General features: G+C 36.2%; 1 protein-coding gene across 9 annotated transcripts in view; it reads left to right on the top strand.

The window, feature by feature from the left end:
* The window catches only part of LOC139969730 (tumor protein p53-inducible protein 11-like), a 120,366-nt gene that overhangs the window by 71,715 nt on the left and 23,474 nt on the right, over positions 1-25,177 (top strand). Inside the window, exon 1 of one of the 9 annotated variants that reach the window (XM_071974941.1) lies at positions 5,856-6,481. The exons of 7 other annotated variants lie outside the window; for them this stretch is intronic. In XM_071974941.1, the coding sequence (XP_071831042.1) occupies positions 6,474-6,481 (8 nt within the window). In that variant the 5' untranslated portion in view covers positions 5,856-6,473. Of the gene's footprint in view, positions 1-5,855; positions 6,482-21,729; positions 25,004-25,177 lie in introns of those variants that run through there. One more of the 9 variants, XM_071974940.1, reaches the window with a different exon arrangement.

The following is a 25,177-nucleotide window of genomic DNA, read 5'->3' as shown; positions in this document are numbered from 1 at the left end:
GAGAGAGAGAGATAGTGCTGGGAGACACCTAGGAACAGGGGTGGAAGAGCAAAAGGATTGAAATATAGGAATCAAGTTGAATGGAGCTCTAAAATTTGTAATGGTCTTTTAGGATCCTTCCCCAGAAAATAAAATTCACAGTTCAAAGTAAGGGTGTGCATTCTGAAGCATTATTTAAACTTTATACATTAATTAGCTCGAAAATGCAAGTTTGGGTTAAAAAATACTTGAAAATATTCCCTGAGTGAAGGTTTTCCCTCATCTGTCAGTGGAGGTGATGGGGGAGGGGGAAGGGAGGGGAGGGGGAGGGGGGATCTGATAAACTAATTTGATGTGATTTTCAATATTTGGTTCATGCACATCCAGATCCCTCTCCATAGATTTTATTGACATTCTCAATTACATTGATAAAAAAAAGGCATCTGGCAAAATCGTTGCCGAATTTGAACTTCTAGTTGTTTATTTAATTGATATGAAATTAACTTACTGGTGTAACAGCTACTTAACAACATATTGCTATAGCGTTAGTTATTGGATTGAATAGCATTGAAGAAATTTAATTCAAATCATGAACTTAAAATCAGCTGCTTTTAAAATAAAAATGAAAGCTTTTAATCATTAGCTTTTCATATTTATTGTAATTTAAAATTAACAGCTTAATTAGCAGATCATTTTACTTTCATAATGGAATACAGAAAGATCATTTGAGTATATCATGTAACACTTTCATATCCTGCACAGGAAGTGTTTATAGATCGGACCAGCGATTAAACTTGTAACATAATCTTCAGTGAGGAAGCAGGTAGAAATTAGTACTTAACAAGTCTACTGTAGAAACACTTAGATTCAGCTGCACGGGCCAATTAAAGTTTGAAGAATAAATATGGAAAGAGAAATAGAAATGTGTCAATTAAACTTCTGTGAAGAATGGATATAGACAGAGAAATATATCCTGTATGAAAAGCACAGCTACCTACAGTACACATAATAGCTCTTCTTGTGTAATAGCTGAAATTATTTTGAAATTTGAAAGTTAACATGTGTTTGTTGAGGTATTAATTTTTGCTAATTATTTGGTTAGAGATTATGCCATTACTGTCAGAAGTCACAGTTACAGCCTTACAGGCGTTTTAGGTATTTAGTTGAAAGTCTGCTTACAGCAGTATATTTAATGGTACGATGTTGAGAAGAATAACTTAGTTCTGTATCCATTGGAATTTTTTTTTTTTATTGGTAAATTGGACCCATTCAAATTTTGTTGCAAATTGAGAAATTTAAAAGGCGGCGTATTTGAGTTGACAACAATACTACACAGTGGTGAGTTAGAAGAGGGAGTACACGTTTCCATGAAGTGTCGTTCCTACTTTGAGGGAGATTTGCATAATTCTGTCTCTTTGGGTTGGCCTACATTCTTCCTAACCCCCATATCATCCCATACTCACATCTCTCTATACCACCCCCTCCGCATCAAATCCCATCCCTCCTCATCCCATCTCTCCTCTATCTATTCCATGTACCCAAAGTCCCTCCTTTACCTCATCCATCCCATCCTTCAACCCCAACCTTACCATCTCATCAGCCACCACCCTCTCCCTCCCCATTCCGTTCCATATCAACTTTCTCTTGCATGAAGCTACATATTGCACCATGCTCTATATTTGTACTGTACAGTATATAGTATAACCATCATTTTTACAACCTGTTTCCACATTTGGCATCATTCAGTCAACATACTGTTACACTTACTCTACAAAACCTTCATACCTGACCCCACCCCCCACATCACCCCCACACCCCCTATCAGAACAAATATATGATGGTAGCTAATTATTTTCGAACCAAAGGTATACATATAGTCATATATTGCTTGTTACTAAATTTAATGAGACCATATCTAATGACACAAAAATTGCTAAATAATGTTATAATTGGGTCACAAACTTTTTCAATACTTTCAATACACTCTTTAAAAAGTGCTGACTTTATAGTATTGGGAAGAACTGTGTTTGAACAAGTAGTGTTGTTTTGAATATATGCAATTAATATCACCATGGCAACTTGTAAACACAAAGGTATATCATTTTTGTTTTTTCAAGTTGTCATGGTGACATTCAGTGCCCCAGGCAGTCTTCCCCGAATTTGGTATCATCCAATATTTATGCCACTATTTTCTTTATTTTCTATTTTCTTTGAGCCCCATTAATAAGATTTGGGTTTGAATCCCCGGGTCCATATAGCTGAATATATAATTCAAACACAGCTTTATTTTCTTTAGATTTTTGATAATTTTTAAGTTTTTCCTCAATCAGAACGGAAAAATGTAGCCTTTAGAGCTGGCATTTAATGTAATGCAAATGACAACAATATTAAATCTTAACCATCTCTGGCGTAGTTGTGCAACTAACCTGTGCATTGGGATACTATAATGTTTGTAATGTAAACGTGTAGACAAATAGCTTACATTTGGGTAATGGTTTGGTTAATGGGGACATAAGCAGACAAGTGCAATCTTATGATGCATTAATGAGGCTCTCTAGTATTTCTACAGAGAGCGCTGTCATTCTGGTTCTAACAGGGCATGATCGAAACTGTTTACAGATCTCTGAATCAATGTAGCACAATTGCTTACAATTTGCAAACTTGCTGGATGAACTTACATGTACTGACATGTTGAGTGATTGACTATTTCAAGGTTCCACTTGTGCGCCGTTTCGCCCTTAAGGTCCTCAAAACAATTATTTTGAGTGCGAACTCTGGAAAACTGTTTCAAAAGATCTTTTCTTAAGTAATTACAAGTGATATTGTGTATATACTAGTGATCAACTCATAGTAGGCCTGTAGTAGAGACTGTAGCTTGTCAAGTTTCACAGAAACTACCGACGACAGGAATGACGTCGCCCTCTTTTTATTTTGGGTGTTGCCGGGGAGAACCGCATTGCTTGGTTATCCTCAAGCATACACCTCTAAACACCTCTATTTGAGGTCTAACTGTGGCCTTCACTATACATTCTTTACTGAAGATTTTCCTACTGGAATTAAATTATTTAGATAGCCATATTCTGTCATAGCGCCCTCTATTTTGTCACTTGTCATTAATATGAGCATCCATGTTATTAAAGTAGCTTATTGAGTTGATCAGAATTATTTATTTTTAAAACTATTTCAATGATATAATCCTACAGCAGTTTAATAGCCCCTTTGAGTAGGCTAGTCAAGTTTCATTTCAATTATTGAAAATGAAAGTAGAAAGTTCTTACACTTGTTTTAATTGATGTTGATAATGTTAAATGGGAATATTCTTTTAGTCTTGATATGTCATAAGTCTAAGAAAAAAGAAGGAACAATTTGAGTGCTAGTAGTGTTGCTGTTGAGATTTTCAAGATATATTCACCTTTAAAGTATGCTAAATCTCAGGAATGCTCCTTTAAGGCTAAATAGATAATGACATCAATCGTCTCCTCAGTGCAGGACTAAATGTGTTTAATGTTAATCAATTGTTTTATAAATTCTAATAACTCAACCAAAAACCTGTTTTTTAAACTTCAGCAGAGCTCTGCAGTGCATCCTAGGATGACATTCAAAACCATTTGTCCTTGACGAACTTGTAGCGTATTGTAAATATGTCATGTGAGACCATAACAGTAATTCATGTTCTCCCTTTGAGTTTAGTGTTGCAGTTGAGGAATTGACCTAATGGTCTGTGTAATGTGAATTAAACGAAACATTACCTGCAGTCACTTTAAAGTGAATCCTTTTTTGAGCAAAGTCTGTAGATGGCCACACACACATACAAACAGTTGCCAGATGCTAGAGCGAGGTAAATACGGTAATGCATAAGGTTATATGAGGTGAGGGAGTAGCGCTGTGAATTGTAGGAACTGATACACCATGTATCATGCTACACTGTTGTCATTCCCTCAGAATCAGTGGCGGAGCTAGGGGTATTGGTCAGAGGGGGCGAGAATGGTCTGTAGGGGCGCTTTCTACACTATCTAAGTGGAGCTCCACCACAGGTTGGCGCGGAGCGTAGAGAATTTTTTTGAGTAAAGATACTCCCTAGATCGCCGGAAATGACCCTTTCCGGGCCTTGCTAATTTGCAGATAAACGAAGAATAAATAGCCGTTAGAGCATTTTGTCGGAAAATTACACCAAAATAATGTGACCAATGTCAGTAAGTAAAAAGTCGAAAAAGCTGAAAAGGGCGCCAGCAGTCCATTTGAGTCCGTCAGGGGGGGGGGCATCCACCCCCCTGACTGTATGGACGCTCCGCCACTGCTCAGAATGCAAGTTAGAAAACAGACATGGGGGCCAGGGAAACAGTGGAGGGGAAGAAAAGTTAGAAAGGTGTCTTAGTTTGAATAATTGTGACTTTCCTTTTGAGAACCTAGCTACATGGCAAATTTATTAAATATGACAGAAATTTGTGTGTTAGTTTGATATTTTATTATTGGTATTGCACCTAATCCTGTTAAAGAATAATATTATTGTGATGATGATTCAGTTAACCTATTTGCTATTATAAGCTCTATACTTACTTACACACTCCTCAGATATGAGTCATCCCAACCCCACTCCCCTTCCCTTCACCGCCCCACACTCTTGTAAAACAAAAACAAGTGATATAACTGTAACATATAGCTACTTAATTACTGATTAATTAATTAATGCCGTTTACATTTCAAATTTCATTCTTAGAATTTTCAGATTGAAAGATAAAAAAAGAAAATTGAGTATTAATTTTCACTGAGGATCAACAAGTTAATGTCAGCATAAGTGAATATCTTAGAAAAGCAGTGCGTATACAGACTGTTTTACTCAGTTGGATCAGAATATATTCTGATCCAACTGAGTAAAACAGTCTGTACATTTGTAACTTTTTGTGATTGTTTATTGCTAGTGTAATTGGGCCATTACTAACTAAATGACTAATTACTAATATCTTTCAAAATTAAAGACATTAATTCCCAGGCCTGTATAGCCAGGAGTTTTTTTGACTTGGAAGGATCGAGACCAACCCATTTCTTAACAGGGACACAAACAAATTTAAAGGTAGTCTGTATTATTGCACACTATAATTACTAGTAGGTTTCAAAAAGTACTTTCCTGGAGGTCTTTACCCTCCAAATTGTGCTCAGACATTTTTTTAAGGAAAACACAATATACCAATATGTCCCAGTGAGGAATATTTCCTGGAAGGTTGTAATGAAAACAGTTTAAGAATTTTGACCACAGGTGACCATGTTTGAATATCTAGCATATTTGGGGGGCCAAACCCAGTAGGCCTTTAAGGATTGGTTCATCAATCTTGTCCAGGAGCTTACCAAGTTTGATTATGCACATGTTGGTGGCATTAGATGGGGGGGGGGGAAGGGGAGGGGAAAGGGGACAGAGTAGTCTTCACGTTGGGGACACTTTCCCCCAAATCCCTTGGCTTGCTACGTGCCTGTTGCACCCCCGCCCTCGGAAGACGGAACTTCCTTTTATATATATGTACAATTATTGGGTACAAATTGCATTATTATTAGGTGTAAGACAGTGCTTAGATATTGCTGGTGTCTGTTTGAACACTATGAATTAAACCACTTGAATCACACCCGTGAACAAACATGCAACCTGTTCCCTCTGGAACTGTAGCAACTTTTGCAGTCAACACTTCCCAGGTGTCCATTTTGAAAACCAAAACCAAAGTCTATTGTGTATATGAAGTTAAGGACACTTAATAGTTTACACCCCATCATATGGAAATAATCAGAATACAAGGCTGGGTAGAAGGACAATACATATGAACAGTACCCGTGATGTAACAGCAGGAAATGCTATAGGCTACAATGATTGTACAGTGTATTGATTGCATGTATGGTATCCTTATGACAACCTGAAGTGAATGAAACAGGTACACACTTTTCACATGTGTGTTAGTATATGAATGATTTCCATAGTGAATTAATTCAAGTGTTTGCTATTCGTTGCATGGGAAAGAAGTGCCACTATAGTTCAGTTAGGGGCAAAGTTTGACAGTCAATTTTATTAAAGCATTCTCCTCCACATGTTCATATCAACATTGCGCTGGCAACTATTTACTATCCAGCTAGTTTGATGACTCATCTTACACTCTGAGGAGTTTTTCTGTTCTGTTTTTGTCAATGGATTATCTGTTTGGGATAAAGTTCATGTTTTGTTTCTGGTGACTTCATGTGAGCCCTGCTTGAATGTTCTGTTACTGGGGTGTCTAAAGGTTCGAATTTGGAAGTGGATGTTAATTTTCCGGAATTCACATCTTTACATTTGATACAGAAGTTTTGTTACAGATAAGTTGGCCTATATGTGGCATGACGAGCTAGCTACTCCAGTTAATGAGAATTGGCTGCATAAAATTGATGTGAAAGGAAAACCTGAGAAAGTTTTATTTTGATCACTTTAAGAAAGCAGTACTGACATCGACCTGACATAATTCTGTTTAGAAGGAGACAGTATGGAACAGTAAGAGAAATCTTAATTTAATTATTTTATCAATTTAAATGACATTGTTTTCCATAAAACTGTTTAGTAATTGAATTTATTTTGGGTTCACCGATGCTATGCGCATGCAGTCAATGTTTTCAGTATTGGAAAGTAAAAGTTGAAGGGCATAAATTTATCCAGTATTATCCATAAAGATGCTAGAATGCTAGGCTATGGTCAGACATGCATGTATTGATTTGGATATTAAATTTACTGCCACTTGAGTGAACTTACACAAACATTTTGCCTAAATAAGTCTAATCTTAAACCCTCCTGATTTTTTTGGGTAAAAAAGTTATGTAAGATAGTCACAACTGCCAGGGAAAACATACTTTTGAAAACTTTTAGCAAGTTTAGAAATTAGGACAAATAGTACATATTTGATGACTTTTTAAACTTTGAATTCCTAGTGCTGTCTGCATGGTGCTTGCTACAGTATGTTAACAAGGATTACCTTAATTACATGATGAAAACCAATTTGTTTTAATCTTCATTTTCAAGGTGCTTAATTTTTTTTTTTTTGCACAATTCTGTCACAATTTTTAGATCATTACTTCATACCTGATATGTTCTTGTAATATTCTAGAATTAACTCTAATTAGGCGTGAAAAAATCAATGACAACAATGGCTTTTTTCTGTTGAGTGAATGGAGGGGTTTCAGTCCTGAGGTCATTGAACCGAGCCGCCATCTATCTGGGTTTGTGGGTCGGAGGTCCTACCCATTAGAAGTGACAATTTAAGACAATAAATGTTGCATTCTGAGCCTAGCTCTTAGGCAAATTTTTAGGATATAAAGTTGGTCTCTAAAACAGGGTATACCTGCAAGGTTGTGCTAATTATACTACTTAGTTTTTGTGGGGTCGACAAAGTAAAGTTGCGGGGAGTTCTCTTAGTTTGTAAATAATAGGATGCTGAGGGGGCTGCAGCATTCTGCAGCCAGGCTGTGTAGGATGCAATACTTTGTGCTGTGCATTTTTCACATGTACAATAGGCATCCAATGCTGGTGTGTCGAAAATGCTCAATTATTGAAATTGACTCAAGCCTTGCTGCGAAAAAATGTTTGCAGTAGCTACAGCTTCTTGCTTTACATTATGCCTAGATATGTGATCAAAAATATTTGAGTGCTGGGCGGATTTGGGTGGTAGTTTGATCCATGTCCTGGGGGCCGGGGTTCCCCCTCCCCTTTGGAAATGTTTGAAAATGAAGTACGCTTGGATGGCAAATGATGCTATCTTGTTCCTATTCTGGCACTAACTTATGTGCCAAGTATTCACCCATACTTTGGTAATGGTAAAATTTGTTAAATTAATCATCAAGAAAGGATGCAATGTTTATAATTCTGTTTGTGCCGGGCGACATTCAGACCTGCCGGACGCAGCGGCTCGCAGCCCGGCCGGTGTGAGCACATCTGTAACTTTGAAAACTGACATTGTGACTTTGTAAGTTACACTACCTTTCATATATATACCCACAAATGTGACTGTTTAAAGGCATTGAAGACTCGCCCCAAACCGCGTGCGGCCATCTGAAAAAGTTAACTTTCTATTGCTTGCAAGTGACGTTTTGTTCGTGTTGCTACAAAATGCAGACAGTAATGAAACGTGATACCTTGTTATCTTTAGCTAGACCTGAGATGTCCATCGCTGTATCGTTTGTATACTGTGCTGTGGGTATTGAACGCGGCAGTATGTACTGACTGTACACTAGTGTCTAATTACCGATGGTAGCAAGCTGTGTGTGTATTTTCTGGGATTGATGGTGGTGTCTAACACTTCTGTGTACCTCATTCGAAACTAGGTCAGATTACAGGCATCAGACGTTTCTTTTTGTACGAGTCTTCACACCCTTTAAATTGATACAGGATGTTTATGTGGTATGACTTCTGTGCAGGACACATGTGAGAGATTGAATGTACGGAGAAGGAGGAAATGCAGGAGTACATTGAGAGTATCTATAATGAGGGGGCCAGGAAGTGGCTTAGACGTCAACAAAAATTGTGGAAGTGGTGAAGGCCGTACTATAATCATAACTTTCAAAATGTTTACATCCGTATTTGCAGACCAGCCCTGCCTGTCATGTAAAGCTGCACTAAAAGATTACAAATTCCTACAGTACACAATGTCGTCTACTTTTGACACAGTTGCCACTGGATTATCGAATATATTTCCCAACATTTAATAAACAACATCTCGTCACAACTAAAATTGAATCATTTTCCAAGATTGAATAGTTTCAACTTTAGAAAAAAATATAAAAGTAAAAAAAAAAAAAAAACAAAAGCAGCTGTTGGAATAGTCTATGTTTATCATTACAGATTTGCACAATGCATTAATTCCCCCCCCCCTCCCGCCCCCCTTCCACTCCCAAAGTACAGTAGGTAATATTAAACCGATATATATATATGAAGCTGGGTATATCTACTTCCTTTAATTCACATGATTTGTGTTATATAGGCTATACATGTTATATATACCTTTTTTATTGTTAATTTCTTCAAGGAAGTTGTTCAAATAGTCCATGGATATATAATATTACAGATTTTCACAATACACTCATTCTCCCCTCCCCCCCCCCCTCATGTTTTATTGTTAATTCCGTTAGTAATTGCCAAGTCCTTGTTATCTCTTTCATTGTATGGAATTGTAAATGTAATATAGAAAATGTGCACCATTTTCATAATACATACATGCCTGTATTATCTATTAAGTGACAATACAGGTTTTCACAATGCATTGATTCCCCCTTCCTTTTTTTATGGTGAATTCCTTCAAGGAAATTGTTGAAATAGTCCCATACAATATGACATTATAGATTATCACAATACACTCATTCTCCCCTTCACCCCCCCCCCCCATTTTTTATTGTTAATTCCGTGAGTGATTGCCAAGTCCTTGTTATCCCATTCATTGTGCACCATATGAGCACCATATGAGCACATGAGCACCATATTCATAAAACATACATGCCTGCATCATTATTTATTAAGTTAATCATAATATACGCATCAATTGTTTCACTTTCATCATGTCACCCTAGTAAAGGAAACTCAAGTCCTCGTCAGACATCCCTTCCTTGTTTGTTCATGTAGTAATTAGCAATTAACATTAGCATTAACGAACCTCTCTCATGTGCATCACATGTCTTGTATAAGGGGCCCATTAGCTAGTTAAATTAGGCTGATCATGCAATCAGTGATATAAAAACAAAAATTTGCCTTTGAATCCAAGCTTGCTGTCCTTGACATCTGTATGTATGTATTTTAGATCCTCCTACAAGCAGGAACTCGCAAAAGAAGCCATCATTGGCTTATCAAAGCCGCAAGCTGACCGAAGTCAGTCTCTTAGATTCATATTTAAAGCCCATGATTATGAATTGTCAACAACTCTGTAACTGGACGACATACATTAATCTTGGAGTGACTCAAACTCGGGACCTTATGATTGAAAGGCACTGGCGTAACCACAGCTGCGCTAACACTCCTAGTATGTAACTTCAATGATATGAAAAACAAAGCAAAGGGTAAAGATATGTGTATCAATTTGTCTGTCTTTTATAACCAATTTCATTTGGCTATGTATGTATAGCAATTTTGCATATATACAATAAGTAACCTTTCAATAGCAGTTTTTTTGTATCTTGTAATACAATTTGTCTATATTTATAGCAATGTGGCTATCTTGATTATAAGCAATTTGGGTATCTTTTATAGCAAGTTTGCTATCACAGTGATTTGGCCACTTTAACTACAAGTTTAGCCATCTTGTCTGTATAGCAACTTTGTTATGTTGTTACATTTCTTGTATTTTTTACATGTTTTTAATTGCTATGCATATAAAGCAGGTAACGTTGTTCCTGTTGGATCTGTAGCAGTTGTGTTCCCTGAATGTTTCATAAGGCACAGAACTGTTTCAGAAGTTCAGAACAATTTTATAAGTTATTGTTTTACAGTTTTATTTTGCCTTATCACTCCCTGGGCTTCTCATCACCTCCCAATTAAACCCTATACAACACCACATACTTTCTGGCAGGTGCATAGCCAGGAATTTGCAAGTGAAGGGCGAAAATGTAGGTAAACTATCAGAGCCGTAGATACGGCATTGCAAACTATCTAAGCGTAGCGCCACCATGAGTTGGCGCGAAGCGTACAAGAAAATTTTGGCTGAAAATGCCTCCCAGATCGCTGGATATGGCACTTCCCAGCCCTTAAGTTGCATCTTAGCATTTACTCTTTTGAAATTACTAGCGAATATGCTCAAGGGGGGCGGCTGCCACCTTACCCCCCCTTGGCTTCGCGCCTGCTTTCTGGCTTATGTGTGCTGATTCTTTCCCCCTTTATGATGTTCAAATGATACGTACAGTACAGCGCCACGGTCGCCTTTAATATCAAACTGTGCAGTACGTACGTTACACTTGTGTCTGCGATCATCCTCAACTGAAATTTAATAGCTAGAAGATGTACCTTTATACAGCTGTTTTGCACATGTTGATGTAATTAACTTATTATAGCTTACAATAGTACACTAATCCATTAACCTATATACTAATTACATTGCTCATAAGTTCATTTAGTTCATACAGGTCTAATGTATCTGAACGTAGGCCTATATATACAGTATATACTGCAATGTCATCCGCTATACAAGTATCCCAAATGAATGCAGAGAATTTTGATTGTCGCCAAGAATTGGTAACTTTAATTGATTCAGACACCACACAACCTCGAGTTCATCACATGCCTAAACATTATAACTAGCTGGGGCACCTTGAAGCATTGTATTATAACATTACAACAGACTTAGAGTTATGATATAAACAAAACATTGTGTCTCTCGAAAGGCGGACATCAATATTGACTGGAAATTTTAGGTATGTCAAAGACAGTGCTCAAATTTTGATCAGGGAGGTTTCATTCTTATTGTAATTATTCTATGGAGGGTTGGAAACTCTTGTAAACAAACCAAAACCAAGATTGCATGAAATTCAGAGTCCTAGTAGAAAATTATTAACCTAATATAAAATTAGGTTAGGGTTTATTAGGGTTAGGGTTGGTTAAATTATTAACCAAATATAAAATAAAATAAATAAAAAATAATTAAATAAATAAATAAGAAACTCAAAATATAGCAAAAGAAAGCAAAATAAAGTATAAAAATGTGAAAGGGGAATGGAAAGGAACTATAAATACCCTAAAAAATGGGAAAAAAAGGCCAGATGTATTATAAAAAAGAAAGGAAGAGAAGAAAAAAAAGCAGACATTGTTCGTTTAATACTTTTTCCTTTCATTGTAAAGTGTTTACCTTTTATTTATCAGAAAATCAATTAGTTTGTAAACTTTTCCTCACCAAAATACACTTTTTGAAGGCAAATCTAAAGGTAATGACCCAAAACTAAAAGGAACATATAACCAATGAAGAATAATAATTTCAAAATTTATGGTGTGGAAAATTGAAATACCATTTTGAAATTGTGGTATTTTTAGCTACGTGAGATCGGTAAGATGTGATTGGTTTAGTTTACATTTGTGTGATGTTGATGATGATTAATCGGAATACCTTGAATGAAAACCGGTCACGTTTACAACGTAAACATTAACATTTGATGTCGGCATATAATAACATGTTTTCATCCGAGGTGTGTTTGCTTGGATGCAGTTTATGGTACTACCATATAATGAAAATACAGTGGGCTGTGCAGGTCGAATGTCATTGGCTGGACATATTTTGTTAATGTTATTATACTTTCGTAAATCAAAGCATCAAATCTTTAAAAAAAAATTAAAATCTAATAAATCTTTAAAATATTTCCGGCAGCCTAAGTTTGAGATGCGGCCCATAGTTTTAGAACCAAGGCTTTAAAAGTAGATTTGTACAGGAGAGCAGGATGGGAAGGGGGAGGATATGGCAGTGGTAACGAGAAGAATAGGGTTGGGCTATAAAACATTGGTGATGGATATGTGAAAGATTGTAATATGAATATTCATTTTATGCAAATTAAAGAGAACAGTATGTGAAGGGAAGAAATAGCAAGGGGAGGAAGAAATATTCATAATGTAATCATAACTATTGGTTAAAAACAATGAACTTTGAAGGCTATATGTCAACACAATGGCTTTTGCTTCCTCCCATCTATGCCCTCCCCCACCCCATCTTCCCCTCCCCCCAGGACCGTAGCCACACTTCCAAATGGCTAACATTTTATTAAAAACGGACACAAAGTTGTATACACTGCCCTCATATTAACTGCACAAGTGTTGTTGAAAATTAAATGGTAGAAATGATAGCACCATTTGTCATTTAAGTTCCTGTTCCCCCCCCCAAAAAAGTATCTCAAAGGGGACAGGACAGACCCTTGCATCCCTCTCCCTACTCCCCTCCCTAGGACAAACATCAGCAAACTTTTGTGCACCCCCAAAATTTGAACCCTCCTTCCCTCTTCCTATTATATATTATGCTGCTGATTAATTGGCAAGTATATACTGTTACATATGCAACGAATTAAGATTTTGTTTAATCAGCTGTCATCAGATCATCAATAACACATAACTTTCTTAATTATTTCTAATTATGAAATATACTCGTACCAAATTACCACAAATTAAGCCATGTTCATCAGCTAAGATCTACTCAAATTTACCAGGATTTGAGATAGTATATACCTCAGAATTTGTCAAATCACCCTGAAGATAAAGCGATTACCAGATGGTGTTTACATCATTTTTTCAATTACCCAGAATCACTACTTTTATGGTTTCCTACGGTCCTTTCAAGTATATACCATTAATCACCTGAACCGGATCACGGTTTAATAATTTACCACGGCACTATATACTATATATGTCAATAGTTTAACTGGATTTCTCTGTAAAGCAATAGAGTTTATACATTTTCAACGATCAATCTTTTCCCTGTACGTGCAGCTAGGTCTATGCTTACAGTATATTACTGTAGGCTCCATGCATGCAGGCGTACTCACAAATCCAACATTACATGTGCGATATGGGTCTCTATCAGGAAATAAGAATCTTGAATCTTGTGTTTTTGACAAAATCATTGAAACCTTAGTTTTGTTTGAAGAAAATGAAAAGAAAAAAATGCAAAAGTGGGGAGAGATCTATTAAGTTATTAGAAGTTTCAGTTTCCTTTATTCCAGTATAAATAGCTTAAAATACAATTTATCAATATTAGGAGAGTATAAAAAGTTATGATACAAAAATTACAATAAAATTGAAAGCGATTAAAGACATTATAAAGGTAAGTAACAAAATCAACAGTTTTGAAAATTTAAGTGGTATTTTAAGTGGTAAATATTGTCCACTTTTGTGTAATATTCTGTATTTCTAAATATTGCAAGAAACACCTAATTGTACCTGCTGTGGGTTTTGGGTTGAAAAATACCGACCCAGATTTATTTAGTCTGAGGCATAAAATATCTCTAGGTCATTACATGTATGAATAACTGCGGTAAATGCTAAATCACTCCCTGCAATTTGAACATCCCTCCACCTCCCCCTCTCCCTCCTCCCCTTCCCCCTCTCCCTCCCCCTCCCCATCTTCCAGAATCTATCAATCACAGATCTAAGCAGCTCACATGCTCTTGCATGGCTACGAATTTTTGCACCAAATTTGCATCCACTTTGTACATTGTCTTTGAGTATCATTTTTTTTTATCTCGACCTAAATGTCAAAATCCACTTCTCCATCACATTTTTCGAAAGCACCGCATAATTAACCTTTCCAAATATGGTGTTTTGTACTGGTTTAGATGTGTCAGTTTTGAGATAGTCTTTATTGATACAAACTCGATGCCGGTATTAAACGGTATAATTGAATGATCCTAATGCGTGATCGAGATAATCGGTTGAAGTACTCAGCTTTTCTTGTGAGTCAATCTCCTGTATCCATTCAGCAATCAAAAACTTATTCAAAAAATAAAGGAGTCAAACATTGTGGTATTTATCTCGTATCATTATTCCCTGGATGCATGCAGTGGCGCTACGTATGGTATAATATGCCATATTTGCTTCGATTAGTGCTCCTTACTTGCATGTATGAAAAGTACCCTTGACCTTGAGTGTCGTCATAATGCAGGTATGACGTATAGTAGATATATAGTTGATTTCCCCTCTGATTTGCGAAAATGAACTGCGATGGTTTTTGTAATAAATCCGTCAGAAAAGCATAGATGCAGACTGGATTTTCATTTCCTTTTATTTTTAAAGTCAATATCATACATCATGATTAAAACTTGGAGATCTGCCATTATTTGGATCAAAGTCATGTTTGGTGTAGAAAAATTGTTGGCAGACAGATATACAGGTATATATTGACCAGAGGCTGAAATTTAATCTATTACATGGAATAAATGATGAGGTGGGATAGGTGGGGGGGGGGGTTCTCAACTCTGACAAACTGACAACCCTTAAGAGTGCTATAGACTCTACAGTGTGTTCATGAAGCAGGATCATCTCTCAAGGACAAATACACAAATACAGAACTTTTGATGGTAGTATCATTACGATTTATTGCCCCGTATAATTTACATAATTTACTGATAGCTCAGTGTTTTATTTTCAATTTGTTATAAATGCAGATCCTGCTCTTTGAGAATCTTGTTAAGTAACATTCATACACTTCCTTCCGTTCTCATTCCATTCCGTCCTGTCCGATTATCACATTCTGTCCTAAGTCATTTACTCCCCTTACCTATACTGTTCCCGTCGTTCCATAGTGTTCCATTCCATATTGTCCCCTCTCATACTGTCTCCTAGCTCCATACCGTTTCCCTTCTCATCCTGTACATGTCCCTTCTCATCCTAATGTCCCACTTTTCATCCTGCCCCTTCCAATCCTGTACATCTCCCCATTGTGTTCCTCTTCTCATCCTGGCCCCTTCTCTATTCCCCCTTCTCATCTCATGCCCCCTTCTCATCGTGTCACCCTGTCCATTCTTTCCCCTAGCTCTCCTGCCCTTCTCATTTCTCCATGTTCTCCACCTATAAGGCTTCTTGGCTGTGGATCATTCAGTAATCCATTAGAATAATATAATTCATCAGTTATATTAATTATTTAGGAATGTTTCCTCTAAATAGCAAACTTAAAACAATTTAACATACATTTGTCAGTGGGCTTTTAAGAACAATTGTTTTTGAGCAGATTAGTTGTCTTCGTTCCTCTGCCAAGGCCTAAGTACTTTGCCTTTCTCTTCCCAATCCTCCTTTAAACACATACATGTACCTATGTTTTGTCTACTCTGCTTCTTATATGTGTGGAATCAGCTACCAGACCATAATAGATTTTGCACAGAACCTTTCTACAATTACCTCAAGTACCTGTGAGAGCGTGGTGGCCAATTGGCTAAGGCGTCGGACTTGTGATCCAAGGATTGCTGGTTCGATTCCTGCCTAGTTCATTACGTTGTGTCCTTGGGCAAGATGCTTTATCTCACTTGCCTCTCTCCACCCAGGGGTTAAATGGGTACCTGTGAGGTAACTTGTCATTGGGCGCAGTATATAACTGCTGCCGACTGGAGGGATTGTCTCTGGGACAGGTTATCATTGACCAGGGGTAATATAATGTCTGTAAAGCGCTTTGAGACCTATCGCTGACCAAAGTGCTATATAAAAAGCAAATATTATTATTAAGTTACCTCAAGACTCACCTCTTTACTTGCTCATTTGATTGCAGCATTGACTTGTTTTGTTAAGCGGCTAGACCAGCTTTTTCTTGTGTCTGATTTGGCGTTATATAAATCCACTGTATTATTATTATTATTACCCTAGCCTCGTCACTGGTAACATTATTGCACTGCGTCCTCAAAAACCCTCTTCGGGGTTACTGCCCTCATTCTGACATCAAAGCTGTTTGTGACATCAAAGCTTGAATTTCTTAATTCAATTTTATTTGGCCTTCCTGATTCGACCATCAAGAAACTCCAAAAGATCCAAAACACGGCTGCCCGTATTGTGAAAAGGAAATGAAGAAAGTGCCGCACCACCCCACTTCTGAAGGAACTTCATTGGCTCCCTATCAGCTACAGAATCCAGTATAAAATACTTCTTCTCACCTTCTGTGCTCATCATCTTGAACGGCCTGTTTACCTGTCACAACTTCTCTTGCCATATACTCCAACTCGCACACTTCGTTCCTCCAACAAACTGTTTTTAACTGTTCCAAAACCACGATTGAAGAACTATGGTTACAGAAGCTTCCAATACTCTGGGTCTTATCTCTGGAACAAGTTACCAGATCACATTCGAACATGCTATAAACTTTCTACTTTCAAAAGTCTACTTAAGACCCATTTTTTCACTTGTTCTTTTGTAAATTAATTTACTTTCTTTGTAAAGCGCTTTGAGCAGTAACTTTTGTTTACTGATTTGGCGCTATATAAGTCGCATTTATTATTATTATTATTCTTCCGAACCTACCATCATGAAGTATACAACAGGTTGCTGCTTTAAACCTTCAGGACAAAAATTATCATAAGAAAATGTATTTTATATACCAAGCGCAGCAATTCCATAAAACATGATCAAAGGCGCTATTACATAATAAACACTAAAAATATGAAAAACATTAAAACTGAAAACTAATTACAAAATTGCATGATGTTGACCTTAACCTTAAAAATCAATAACCTCAGATCTACCTCATGTTGTTTTTTCTAGATTTTGTTTTTCTAGTTTTTTGTGACAAAAACTAATTCCTTACAGGCTTCGTGGCTTGTTTAAAATAAAAACAATTCCTGTTTGTCTGCTGATAAGCATCATTGTCCAGAAGGCCTTAAAACACCTGTCCATTATTTTTTGTTATTGTTTTTACGATTGCTTTAGTCTGTTTTCTTTGCATAATTAATATATACAGTAGTCATGATTTTGTAAATATTTGTTTAAGAATGGGCAAAAAGAAGTTGTTGCATGGTGATAAGAAAGAACTCAGATAAGGAAGAATATAGGTAAATGGTTTTATATCCAGCATATTGACACCTGTGATGTACCTAAAATGTATGTACTTGGCTCCTCGCTTATCTGTCTCCCCACAACCTTAGCACCCTCGTTCTACTGTGCCTAGAATGACACGTGTGAGGTACCTAAAGGTATTCATTAAACTTCAAGTTTTACTATGACATAGAGTCTATATTTGTCATGGCACTTAATTTTGAAGGAATGAAATTTAGGCACATAATTTATTTTGATATCTTGTAGGAGCTGTTACAAAATAAATACTGCCATCAATCCAGATTGTGTATCATTAATTAGAGTGACTGGATTAAGTCTAAATTACACAGACCACATATCGATTCCTCATATGCAATGTGTTATACACTGTATTCTGTGAAAATACTTAATATATATGTACTGTGTGGCTGCAACTAACATGTTTTTTTCAATGTACGAAGGAAAACTCCGGTGTTGAATTTCACATCCAAGAGTACTGCAGTCCATTGTTAGTCTAGTTTAAAGAACTTGTTTTGGTTGAGTTATTAGAATTTATGAAACGAATGGCTGAACATTAACAATAAGGCCTTGCACCGAGGAGGGCCAACATCACGATCAAATTTAAATCTTAAAGGAGCATTCCATGGGATTTAACATATATTGTAAACCGTGTATGTCTTGAAAACCAGAATGTAGAAACATTACTAGCACCCAAAATATTCTTTCTTTCTTGGTCTATAACTTGTCCAGGCTAAACTTCTGCCTAAACGCTTTGTAGAACATGTCAAGATACCATTAGTTCTATAGGCCAAGTTGTCGATGCTAATTTAGGCAGTAGGCCACATATGCATGTTTAGTAACTGTAGGAATTAAATTGCTGAATATTGTGTAGCTTATACCAAATTTAAAAGCAATTTATATAGAAGTATAATGCCCATAGTTTGGGGAAAAAGCTCAAAATTCCTCTTCCTTTTTCTGGCAGGGACTATTAAAATTCCTTTATTCTTCACCTGAAAACTGCAGGATTAAACGTTTGATACATGCGGATCTATCTATAACACATACAACATATCATCTCCTTGTTTTCCCTCGAGCGATGAAAAATTCCTCTACAAGTATTCATGAGTGCCGTACAGCTGACATTAAGACTGATATCGATCCGGGTTTATTACATTATTCCAATGTTAATTAATGTGACACATCGGACTGTTTTTGCAGCCCACCCTAAAGGTTCCCCGTACTTGTTGGGGAGTTTTTTTTTTTAAATAAGACAGAGCAAACATACGTAATAGCGTTAAATCGTGTCTGTCTGTCTTCAGTTGTTAACACCTCCTGATTCATCGAGTGACATTTATAATCTGGGACACATTATTGACATTAAAGGGACTTAAAATTCTGCAGCAATTAATAATTTACTTGAAATGTTGTTGTTGTAACAGATATCTTGCTCTGTTGGCATTCAGAGTTTAATGAAGGAATTGCCAGTGAATGTAGGTTCAGGTCAACTAGCACTTAAAAGATAAAATATAACATATAAATATATATATATATATGTATATGTGTGTATGTATATATGTATATATGTATATATATATATATATATATATATATATATATATATATATATATATATATATATATATATATATATATATATATATATATATATATATATATATATATATAAACAGAACTAATATTGCTCGATACAGGTGTCAAACGCCTACAGTGAAATTACGACCTTCCTTACCGGTTTCGAACCTCTGGGCATACAATCAGCGTCCATAGCCGAGTTGGTTAGAATGTCCGTTACAAAGCAGGAGGCCCGGGTTCGAATCCCGGTGGAGGCTGGAAGTTGTTTCACTGTTCTTGATTTTCCTTCTCATTACGTTTTCATTTATATATATATTTTTTTTAAGTGCTAGATGACCTATGTATGTATTTAGAAATGAAAGCCAACTTACAGCTGTAGGAAATAGAGTTAAAATGTCTGTAAGACATTTTGTAACCGGTATAAAGCCATTGACCCATTTATGTCAGGTTGACGAGTAGCACAGTGTATGAATTAACGTATGTAGAACAAACAACTGTTGTAATACTTTCTTCCGTAATTCTTGTTTGTATCATTTTTCTGTTTCAAGCCTGTATTCATGGTCGCCTGTCTTTGTAAGGACAGGTCCTTTTGAAACAGTAGAAGCTTTTAAATCAATCTATAAGTTGTAGAAAGGAAACTGAAGAATGCAAGCTTGTTTGCATTAATTCAAATTTGTGGGTGAAATGAAACCCAACAAACAAACATTCTTCTCCTTGTACGATAGATATGCTTGTCATGAACATGTTAACCCCAAAGAGCACAGCGAGTGTTTGTTACGTTTTATAAGTGTCATGTCAAGGAGAGCTGTTTGTTCGTTTCAAACTTTGACAGTGAAATTATGGCGAGGTTGTCACTTCATCAATGCTAGTGTATGGTAAATGTAAGAAACTCCATCACTTAATTAAGCAACAAATTTTGCATATATACCACCACCTCTACCAAAGACAATAAACAAAGTAGTTATACTAATTAACTGGCGCCCCCCTGTTGTACCTTACCATGTACCTCGCCTAATGACTGGTAACAGTTTAGCGTTGCATTTCGCAATTTAGCACTAATTAGTGACGAACTAATAAGGATGGTTGGGATTGCTTCAGATGTCCTGTAAGCATATTAGGCTCAATTAATTTCAATTAAATTCTCAGTTAATTCTTATGACACGATTCAATTCTATGCAAATCAAATATTAACAAGACCATAGCAAACTTTGAAACTTATTGACTTAAAAATTTTGGCATGTTGATTGAACATGTAGGTACAGTAGATGGCAAACCATCTTGGCTTATATCTTAAGTATTCTAGAATCAAATGGATTACATACTTTAGAATAGCAAATAACATTTCATTTGAGGAGCAAATTTCTGCCCCGGCCCCCCCCTCTACTGCCCTACATTTGCACTTTGTAGTACCTCATTAATCCATGAAGCATGTTTGTGCAGTATACAAAAGGTATTTCATATTAATACATATTGAAGACAATCCCCCCAAAATGTGGCTCAGCCTTATAGAAAATAAAGATTGTAAACTTGAAGGCTTTAATAATCTTCATTACAGAAACAAAGTTCTTCTGGGAATTAGTCCTAAATCTCATTAACTTTATGCACTCCCTTTTCCCCCCAAAATGGGGAAACATTCCAATATACCAATTTCCATGTGATTAATAAACTAACCCTCTCCATCCCCTAACCCTGTCTATATACCCTTTCCTCTCTTTTCAAAATCACTCCCAGATTAACCACTTATGTATCCATCTTGCTCATTTTACATGTTCTTGCTATTCCAACTTTTGTTCCTATTCGCTTGCACAATTCCACCCCTCTCCTCTAGTGCCCCTCCCCCTTCCCCCTTTGTCTTAACTTGTAGCTGTATGTAGTGTTTGAAGTCTTCAGCATACAGTATACTATCCCATCATAAACAATAGATTCAAATTACATTAAATTGGTTTGAATGCTCTCAGATGTGTTTTTTTTTCTTTAAAATTCCTAATTTTACCCTGATATTTTGCCCTGAGCTTGCATGGGCACGACATGAAGATATACACTGTTATAATTATCAACAAAGTTTGCTTATGCTAATTAAGTTCTTATGTACAAGCTTGTTATCTTTCATATTGTCTTTGATTAATTGCATTGGCCATTTTAGCAAGTTTCAAAAATTAATTTTGCTGGTTTCCAGCTGGTGTGCGGAATTGAAAACAACAGACGAAATTTAATCTGAGGCTACGGCATAAGTACTTAAATTTAATCCTTTCATGCAGGTACACCCAATGGAGGATTAAATTTCGATAATAATCGACCTTGTTGGAATTAATAGGGCTTACCTAAAATCAGAATGGTCTGGTCTTCCTTGTTCTTGTATCTAAGGCTTTAAATGATGGATCAAATGTTGAATATCTTGAAGACTTCCATCAATCTTATAAAGCTTGCAAATACCAAATAATGATGTAAAAATATCTCAAAAGGGATTAAAGAAAAAGAGTTAAGATAAAATAAAATATTACCACTCCCAATATCAGAACAATATTTTCTTTTAAGACCTTTAAACTTTGCTCTTTTTTTTTTTAATACTGTACAGTAATAACTAAAAATATTTAAGAGTAGTACTAGCTTAATCCATTATATATAGAGGGGTGTTTTTAGTCAACTGTGTATTTAAAGTATAGTGCATAGATCGAACTGTAATATATGTACAGCCACGACTAGTACAGAGTTTTCGTGCCTATAATCCTTTATATCGCGACGGATTTTTAGCTCCGTTTCTACTTTGCTCCACCCCCCGTGGGAATAACAAACCCTCTTTTCAATCGGTTGTTGTTCCTAATTCAAGCTTTGCCACTGAAATTCATTTCCCCCCTTTTAGCAGGCAAAAATTTTGATCAATTTGAAGGTAGACATCGGCCAGGAAAAAAAGAACCGCCGAAGGAAGTTTTCAAATTAGTCGTCTTTAGTCGCCTAGAGGGTTGCGAATGTGCAATCAGCCAAGCGGCATTTAAACCGTCTTCAAAAAGTTAAGACTCTTTTGGACAGGTGATGGAAATCTTCTGCTCTTCAGCGCAGATGAAATGATCATCGGCTGTCAAGTTCGTCCAAAACGATAACCGAGAACAAATTTTCCACGGTTCCTTCTACATTTGTGAAAACTTTGTGAATCAAACTGCATGTTATGTAGACCTGTGTTCAAAGAGACTTTGGAAGCACTTATATCTTTTGTCAAAGAATTCTCTGTTTTGTGAACTGATACAGTACATTTACTCCTGGCAAAGAAAATATCACAGCGGATGAAAATGCCGTCCCTATATTGCACCTATTGTGTGTTACTTTCATTGTATGTGGAAAGCAAATAACTCGAAACACGGACTTGAAGTGAAAAGTTGGATTGGATAATTAATCGTAAAACTTTCTGTCTGTCTTGAGAGAGTGGCATTGACTCAATGGAGTGAATGCAGTGTTATTTACTCTGTTCATCATTCTCCAGATTGCAGGAATTTTTCTGTGATTATTGCCGGCGTCATTTCGATAAGTTCATTTCCCCTCGTTCGTATTTCTTTGGAACGAAAGACTGAGGACGAAATTAGGTTTTCGATCCTACAGAATTTACTGTCTTCTTTGTGGGAATATTTTACGAGCTCCTATTTCGTCACGTCAATTTCAAGTGGCCTTCTCTAGCTATTCCAGTGTTTCTTTACAAATGCAGCCGTCATTGATCTTTGACTTTGCATGCTGGAGACTATATGTAAAGAAATCAACATTTGCAGCTATTTAAAGCAGTACTGCATATATACACTGGACAAAACAGGAGTACAGTATGTAGCGACAAAAAATATTCTTCTGCTTTTAAAAGACAATCTTGAAAGGACACCAAACTTGACTTTCTTCCCCAATTAATGTCTGTCTTTATCTGAGTCTGATTACCTCGTTAATGACTTTGAATGTCGTTGACGTCCTTCAGATTTTCACTTTCCTATGTAGATGGGATCATCAGTTTTTTTTGTTAAGTGTTCTGACATTTTGGTACGAGTAAACAACCTTGAAAGATTAGAAGTTGACACTGACAAAAAGAACATGACACCCATCTGAAACCACTGTACACTACGGAACAATTAAATAGTCAATCTTTGTATATTATAGTTATGAATATCGTCTAATTCATCCGGCTATCATTAAACTGTATAATAATATTCTCTTAGAAGCAATTAACGTTAAATTATCTGTTTAAGTCGCCAAGGTTACACTTGGGATATAAAGTCTTGTACAAGAGGTAATACAATTGGGATGTGGTTGTCAACGTCACAGTTGTCATGGTTACAGAAGCTAGCTAGCTAGCTATGTTTACTCATTTACTGCTGGCAAAGTAATTCCTGTTGTAGATTATTCTGGGTTAATTCATCAGTTTGGCAGAGAAAACATTAAAAATTTAACGTGGCTCTTAGCATTTGGTAATCAAAAATTTCCCATAATAATTATCAGATTTCTGCATCTTTAATAGTCAATTCTGAAAAGATTTTTATCTTCATTTTCTGAATGGACTTTTTTTGTCCATTTTCTGAATGGAGTTATTTGTGAGAAAATTACCATAAGTGAAACCAAATGTTTTGATTTCCTTCCAGCCTTAAATAAATGAACACTAAAAATACTGTATAATCTAGCTCACATTGATACATTTATGTTCTAGAAAGTTCCTGTCCACAAACATTTACAACATTTGTATCACTGATTTACAATTTGGAACTTCTTCGATCTTGAACCATCCAATGATCCTGTTTTTTGTCGCTTAGAGCGATACTTGAAGTTGATTTGAAAATCCGGAATGTTGCTTCACGCTGTAAATTGTCAAATAGAGCGAGCCGTTGCCTTAAGATTCATCAAAATCTCGGCAGTTTAAAGATATAGCTACAATTGAGCAATATCGTGTCAGAGTGTACCGTGGTACATACATGTGATCATCAGTTAATAACACTGCATCAAGGATTCCTCTCAGATTGTGTAAAAGGTGACATAAAACTTCACATCGACAAGGAATAGATTCACGGCTCTGTAAAATTGGACGAATTAAACCCAGACGGGCACATGCACGATTCCTTAAAACACCGTAGCAAGCCGTCGTAATTTATCGCGCAAATTTCTAGATTCGTAAGAGAAAAGGCCGATGAAGCACGTCTTGTTTATATAACTGAGCGATCTTTCGTTCCGAAAGCAGACAACACTTTTACATCATAACTTATTATTAAAATGGCCTTCTAGTCTGCTGAAGTCTGAAGACATTTCAAATTTGAGACATTATTCATCACGACTCTTAAACATTTTCCTTATAGAAACAGCAAGTTTGTCTTTATTGTCACACAACTGGCATTTAATACATGTATACAACTTGTCTATTTCGGGAATATTGAACGGTGCGCCGCGTCTTGAGAGACAAGCTATATAAAGGCTCTCAAAGTAGTTTTTTTCCATGTGTGGACTGATATACGAGTGACTTGAGAAATCAATGGTATTGTGAACAGTTTTCCTCAGCAATGCTGAAAAGTGGTAAAGATTGATTGATTTCAATTGTTCCACATGATAAAAGCAACGTGACAAACTATGTGATCTTTTCTGAAAGAGTGTAATTGCCAGAGCATGTCTGCATAAAAGTATATTAGCGAGTGGGTTTTGTATCACTTTTCCTGACTTAAAAAGAATTGAGCAGCTATGACAGCTATAGTGGGTTACATGAGTTTGTGATAGACATAAGAAGACATTTTATTGGATTAAAAGGAAAAAATGCTTTGATCATATAAGAAATATCGTCGGATAGTACTGTCTGTTAATGTTGATTAGAAAAACTGTCTCGTAAACGACACCAGAGCTGCCATATATATATCACTTTTACCAGAACACAGTGTCTGAAAGAAAAGAATTATATTTATATTAAATTTGAGAACCGTAGCGATTGTTTTACTTCAAGATCATGGACAAATCCAAGCCATCTGGGTAAGTGGATAATTAATTTAGTACCTAACTGTTGTAGGAGACAGGGTAATGTGTTGGTGGGTTTGGAGGGGGGAGGGGGGGGGTGGTTGGGAAGTTGAAAGGGGTGTATAATGTACTTGCACATGTGAAGCTATTTTTCTAAATTTCCTATTTGAGAATTAATAACCTATTTAT

Source organism: Apostichopus japonicus, chromosome 7 (genome assembly GCF_037975245.1).
Source record: "Apostichopus japonicus isolate 1M-3 chromosome 7, ASM3797524v1, whole genome shotgun sequence".
Lineage (NCBI taxonomy): Eukaryota > Metazoa > Echinodermata > Holothuroidea > Aspidochirotida > Stichopodidae > Apostichopus > Apostichopus japonicus.
The sequence above is the reverse complement of the archived record's forward strand: the minus strand, read 5'-3'. Positions and strand labels throughout refer to the sequence as shown.